Source organism: Anopheles marshallii, chromosome 2 (assembly GCF_943734725.1).
Source record: "Anopheles marshallii chromosome 2, idAnoMarsDA_429_01, whole genome shotgun sequence".
Classification (NCBI taxonomy): Eukaryota; Metazoa; Arthropoda; class Insecta; order Diptera; family Culicidae; genus Anopheles; species Anopheles marshallii.
Window position 1 is genome coordinate 15,442,371 of NC_071326.1, and position 6,848 is coordinate 15,449,218.

Below are 6,848 nucleotides of genomic sequence, written 5' to 3' on the forward strand. Positions count from 1 at the left end.
CTGATCAATTCAACGAGTTTATCCAAAACGTCAAGAATCAATAAACCTCCAATTTTTATAAGGATCGCTTGAACTATTTGGCCGTTAATTAGTACTTGATGAGGGCCTTTATTGTTAATTTGATTTCGAATTGCTCATTTTGAAATATATTGAATAAATTTTCATTAAAAATTCCTTATTGATCCTTGAATAACTTGTGTGAAAACTTTGGTGATTTTGCGCCATGAAGAATATCGTCATAAAGGTCAAATGATTTTGCAATATCAGTTTTTCAAGACCTCCCAAACGTGTACATCTCCGCTTCTATTAATACTCAATCCAGTAATTAACTTTTTTCCTAGCATGTCAGTTTATATCTTCCATTAATAAAGGAAAATTGCTTCCTAATAGAAAGATTACGACAATATCCATGTTCGCTAAACGTGTCGGTTTAGTTCCCACCGTTTGCCCAAACACGGCTTCAACATGCGGATATACGGCAGACCACTTATTTTCCCAGCTACCATAAAAAAACAACTTCCATCCCAACTAATTAGTGTCAAACTGTCGCTGACCTATGAGCAGCCGGCCAAGTCTTTCCACCCATGCTCGAAGAAAGTTTGGCTAAGCTTCTAAAACTTTGCTTGCCTGTGTATGACATAATCCTTGTTGTTATCACCCTACCCGTGCCCAACCTAGCAGCTTACTTTCATTGCGAAGGTTTCAGCACGGTTCATGGGGTTAATGTGGTTTGCACAGTTGTTGTTACTTTTATAAGTACCGTCACTTTTATTGAGCCACACTCAAACAACAACGGCTTCGGGCGGCAGCACAAGCAACACTTTCCCCCGGGCGGAGCAACACAGGGGCTTCACGTGTGACATGTGACCGGTGCAAATGTTTCATTTTCACTTTGACCAACCACTGACGGCCAACGTACTGGTGGGCCTGCATTTTTTTTTTTCCTAGTTGTTCATCGGCAACTGCAGCATCTTGGCGTGCGCACCGTACATTGCCGTACCGTGTGCAATGGAAAGTGGTTCGCTGCTCGTGGTTTCCAAGGGGCTCCGTCGATCGGTAGACTACGCCCGATGGAGATCGTATTTCCTGTTGCTGCAACTTTTATTGCAATGGACGGAAAACCCGCGAGCTTCGAGGCAAATAATCGCCAAAGACCTACGGCACAGCGCCAATGCAAAGTTCAAGTTCAATGAGCAATGCGCTGTCTGTCGGAACCGGCAAGGGAAAAACTTCCAATCACCTCGGGATGGGTTTTGCGGTTTCCGGAATGGAAAGCTTACTTGCAACAAAATCAAATACATAGCCTCGGGCCGGATAAGGAAATTCGAGTCAGCTCTGTGGGCAGATTCGTCGCTTTATATTGTCAAACAAGCATTCGTTTCAAGATCACGCATGCAAGAACCGGATCCAATCCGTTAAACCTTCACTAATCCACGTCCAGCAATACAGCTACGTTCGAGTCAGACGTGCCGGAACCAAAACCGATGAACCGGACGGGAAAACCGTCCCACAACATTTTAACACCTTAAGCACGTTTCAATTTAGAATTTGACAAACCTTCGCAAAATAATAAATAGAACTTGTTTTTGCAACGAATTGAGAGAATTTAAAAAAACACACCTCCCGAACATCCTAAGGCGAAAGAAGCAAAACAGCAAAACACAAAACGCCGGTAGCAATTTAACTATGGTCTATAGCCGTACCTCCAGCTCAGATTGGCACGGTTTCGTTTCGGTCCGTTTTTCCGTCTGCAGAGGCGTTTCCGTCCCGTCCATCAGCCCTTTCCGATGGGAAGGCGGAGGAAGAGTGGATACTGTCGCGGGGTAAGAAGGAAGCACCCGAGACGCATCTCATTGTTACGAGATCCCCATCACCATCATTATCCACTTGGCCCGCATAAGGTTGCACGGGGGAGGGACAAGAGACACGGGGGGATATGAGAGGGATGGTTTTTAGGTCAAGAGATCCAAACGGTCAGATTTCGTCAGCGATCCCTCAAAGTACGTACCATTCGAAACCTCCAAAGGGCGCTCCGTCTGCCCGTCGAGAACCGACCCGCACGGCGAATGTTTTCTGCGCGAGTCCCAAAGGGAATGTGTTGATGCGGTGAAAGAAGCGTTCAATGGCATATCTTCAAAATCATTAGAAAGGCACTACATTTAGAGCTCGTATTTTTTTTTTCTTCATCTCTCTACGGCTTTGCTTTGATTGGTCAGTTTAGATGTATTTTCTCCTTGTCGTCCGCTCGACTGAAACCTTGCGTTTGAATTGCGTCTTTATTATTCAAAATCAACCAAAATCCTCCTCGGTGAAAGGGACGCCAAAAAAAAAGGGATGGGCTGATCCTTCTTATCACTATCGGGCCTAGATAAACTGGAAAAGGTTCACACCCTAACATGTTAGGACATACTTCACTCACCTTAGATCGAGATAAGCACAGAACGGGCTCGAACGAGACCGAACTGAGTACCCTTCGGTGTAAAGTGTTTCGGAGCACCATCGAAAAACAAAACAAAAACTAACGCAAAACCTGGTGCGCTCAGCATGTCTAACCTGCTCCCGATTCCCCCCCCCCCCCCCCCCCCTCCCTCCTCCTCCCAACCATCCCCTCTACCATAGCATCGCGGCTTAATGAAGTGATGACACAGTAAAATGCGGAAAATTACGCACCCAGCACGGTAGTTAAAAACAACTTTCTCTTTCCTGCCCGATAGGTCCGAGAAAATCATCCAATCACCATACGAAGCAATCGAACTCATAGGCCAAGAAACCGTAAACAGTTGTGCGCTATAATTCGGTGTCTAATGTGAAGAAAATAGTGCGACAGATCGATAAAGTGTCGCCCGACCCAGACAATTCTCTTTTTGCTAACGTGTGAACGGAACGGAGCAAAACCTGGAAGGGGATCAGACCGAGGGTTAAAGACCTCTGTAGGACATGAAAATCTTGAAATGATATGTGTCGGAAAAAATCTTAGTACTTTGGACACAGTCCAAGTGTATCAACCACGTTGAGGATATTTTGCATCATGGTTGCTCGGGTAGATATGCATGTGAAAAATGCTGACACTGCGATGCTTCGTCCGGTATGGTTCTTAAATTGCTCCACAAACAGTGAGCAATGAGTGCCCGGTTTGATGTAAAGCAGGCAATTTATCACACCCGACGTCATCGTGCGAGCGTAAACTCTACTTTAGAACATTTTTCCAACGCTCTCGGGCATAATTGATGCAGAAAGGTTAGATGCTTGTTTTGAAACTTCGGTGTGTATCGAAGGAGAAGCAAAAAATTAACACGTTCAGTCAAAAATACCACGAAACCAGAACTTATCCAATCTATTACCACACCACAGAGCAATTTTTTTTTTTAAATTGCTCGCAGTGAACTACTCGGCAGGAGTATGGCTTTGTCCTAATCGCCACAGCAAAAGCCTTGCCATGTTCCTTCAATTCCCCAATGTAGGCTCCAGGCAAGGAGTGTAATTAGAATTTTGTTATCCTTCCTGCAAGCATTTCATCTACTTCCCTGCCATCGCCTCGAATAAATGGGGCTGCAAAAACGTTAAAAAAGGAGAGTAATTTATTTATGACCATATTTTAACGTTGCTTTTCTCGGATGAACATGAAGCGTCTAAGCACCAACAAAAAAACGCATCCCATAATTGGTCTTATGATGGAGTGAAGCGTATTGTTCTATCCGCTTGTGGATAAGCATCGTGGATAATCCTGAGAAAGCCCGTCCTTCGCCTGGGCATTGACTAATCCCACATTGTTCGGTGTACTATTGCCCTGCAGAGCCATCATAGAACCCGGGGCCGGGATTAATTGCACGCAAAGCACGACATAACTGACGGTTTGCAAAGAACCGTAACAAATTTTCTTTGACTGCTCCTCGCTTACGACACTTGTACCACCTTTACAGAAAAAAATAAGTTTAATTAGTTACATTTTCATTGGAGTTAAACAATTCATTACCAATTCTACGCAACATTACCAAACATACGAACAACAACGAAACATCCTTTCTCCGTGGATGCACTAGCAACAGCAATAAACGATGGTCGAATGTGCTTTTAGCGAACACGTGTCCACAATTAGCTTTAATTCAATAAGTGGTCTAATTCGCTTGGATCGCACTGTTGTTCGTTGGTGTCCAATTCCTTGCTGCACCTAGCACAATCTCACCAGTGTTTAAGGTCCTTCGTCTGTTAGTCAGCTACAGGAAGGATCGGATTGCACCCGGCACAAACTGCGCTCCGGATGATAGTTTCATTCATTATTCATTCTTTCGTGTTTCGCGATGCTCAGAACGGTAGACGCCAACGCCGGAAGTCCGTGCAAACAACGCTAATTAAAGGATGTCCCGCGATGTAGCGCTCGGCAACCACATCCCGACTGCGCCCGACGCGGTCAATCGTAAATGCAAAACTCAAATCAACAACATCAACTTTAGGCTGGGATGGAAACAGCTCGATGCCCGGTGATCCCGGCAACATGTCGGAAAGAAAAATGGAAAGAGAAAAGTAGATGCAATGCAGCAAAGGAAGCATTAGAAACACTCGACATTGGATTGCGATGTGTCGGTGCGCGCGGAAAGGCATCGCGGAGTGTTGGAGCTAAGATTAAATATGCTTGTGGTGAACGAAAAAAAAAACACACTACAACGCTACAACCCGGTGGCGGGAGAACGGAAATGGGCCGAGGAAAAGTGCAGATAAAGACAGATAGTGGTGCTAGGGTGCCGAGAGTGCGAACGGGCCAGCGGGTTTTCATTTGCCTGAGGTGAGCGCGAGCACCAGAAACATCGGTCTGAAGATGCAGATGAATGAAAGTTCCTCCGGGTCCGTGGTGGGAATGCTGGGAAAATTGATGCTTTCCTCCCCATGCTGCACCCGTACACGGTTGTGCGGTAGTATGTGGAACGCGTGCACCCTCCCTTCGATGGGCAATCGGGCCGGGAACGACGCGCGGTGGAGGTGATACTCCCGGGGCAGGGGGCGCTGGGGCAGTTTGCTCGAAATGAACTGTAATCGAGTGAACGTTCAACTTCCAATGCTGAAGCGAGAGCGGGAGCACACACACACACACACACGCATATGGTTGAGTGTGTTTGTGTATGTGTGTGCGAACAGTGCCGAGCGGCCACGGTGGAGAAAGGACGGAGAAAGAACGAAAGAAACAGGCGAAAGCGACGAACCCGTCGGTCGCGCGAAGGAGCGGAAAAGAAACAGCCCCACAAAAGCTCGTAATATTCGGTTTCCTGCGGTTCGGTGCTGGAGGGTGTAGAGGAAAGCGAGAGGGGAGGAGGGTTTGGGGGGGGGGGGGGGGGCGGTAACGTTGGCCGCAAACAGGTATCACATGCGTACGTACGTTTATATAAATTGAGCGTGCAGCGTTCCGGAGAGCAACAGATCCGCCATACCCGCATCACGGTCGAGATCGTCGAGATTCTCAATTCCCTCGTTCCCTTTTGGACAAAGGTGCCCAGTTTGTCCGAAAACAAAACAAACAACCGTTGTCCGTGCCGCTCCAGTGTCCGTACGTACCGTGCCCTGCTGAGTGTCCGTGCGTAGTGTGTTATCCTTGCGGTCCTTTCGGCTTTGTTGTGTGTGTTTTGTTAATATCCAGCAGCGAACGATGGCCTTCGCCTACAAGGTAGCCGGTGTGCTGTGCGTAGTCCTAGCCGTGACCGTGGCACTGCCCGCCGAAGAAGCTGGCCGCTCGTCCCGTAATGCCATCGGCGGTGGCGAGAGCGATCTGGTCGGCAGCATCTACAAGGAGTGCCTGTCGTCGGATTCGGTGTCCTGCGTCAAGTACAAGCTGTTCAGCTTCATCGACCGGGTCGTGGCCAAGCGTAGCGTGTTCGCCCTTACCGACGGTGTGACCGTGGTCAAGACGCCTGGTGTGCCCGAAACCGAAGGTGCACCCCGTGCCCTGACCGGTGACGAATCGCTCGAATCCCTGCTGCTGTCCCGCGTACAGTCCTTCCTGGCCTCGCACACGATCAAGGTCGATCTGAAGGGTGCCGACATTGTCAATGCCGTGACCTCGACCGGCCGTGCCCTGGAGGATGTGTCGGAGAACCTGCTCTCGGCCAATACGGACGATGAGGACGACTCGGAAGGCCCGGCCGGTGGAGAGGCGCGTGGTAAGAAGAAGAAGGCCGCCAAGATCCTGGGCCCGCTGCTGTTGGCCGTCGCACTTAAGGCCGCCGCCCTGCTGCCACTGCTGCTCGGTGCGATCGCCCTGATCGCCGGCAAAGCGCTGCTCATCGGCAAGATTGCCCTGGTCCTGTCCGCCATCATCGGGCTGAAGAAGCTACTGTCGCAGGAGAAGCACGTCACGTACGAAGTCGTTGCCCATCCACACCACTCCACCAGCCACACCTCCAGCCACGGTGATGCCTACTCGCTCGGTGGATCGTACGGCGGTGGCGATGTCGGCGGATACAGCGCCAGCTCCGGCCACGGTGGCTGGGGACGCTCGATTCAGGACGCGCAGGACGTTGCGTACAGCGGCCAGAAGCCTTGAAGCCGGCGCACCGATGCTCCACTAAACCCACACCAAACCACACCACCACCACCATCATCACCATCATGAACATTATTTATTTAATTTATTTAGCGTCAAGCAAAGGTGTTAATGTTTGCGTCCGATTGATTAGGAGGTCAAGGGTGTTTAGAGGGGGCTGCGAGGACTGCGGGACCTCGCAAGGAGCTAGGGTCGAACGGGATGGGGCTCGCCATCGAACCAAAGCCAGCGGTAAAACGGTTTGGTTTTGCACACCGTTTGCCGCCCGTGTGGCGCTCTACTTCTCACTCTATCACTCTGTCTCACTCACTGTTCTTAG

General features: G+C 49.1%; 1 protein-coding gene across 1 annotated transcript; it reads left to right on the forward strand.

Annotated features, from left to right (window-relative positions):
• The first annotated feature begins 5,635 nt into the window (after window positions 1-5,635).
• On the forward strand, window positions 5,636-6,529 carry LOC128719105 (uncharacterized). Its single transcript, XM_053812727.1, has one exon. The coding sequence runs from the start codon at window positions 5,636-5,638 to the stop codon at window positions 6,527-6,529; it is 894 nt and encodes a 297-aa protein (XP_053668702.1).
• The last annotated feature ends 319 nt before the right edge of the window (window positions 6,530-6,848 follow it).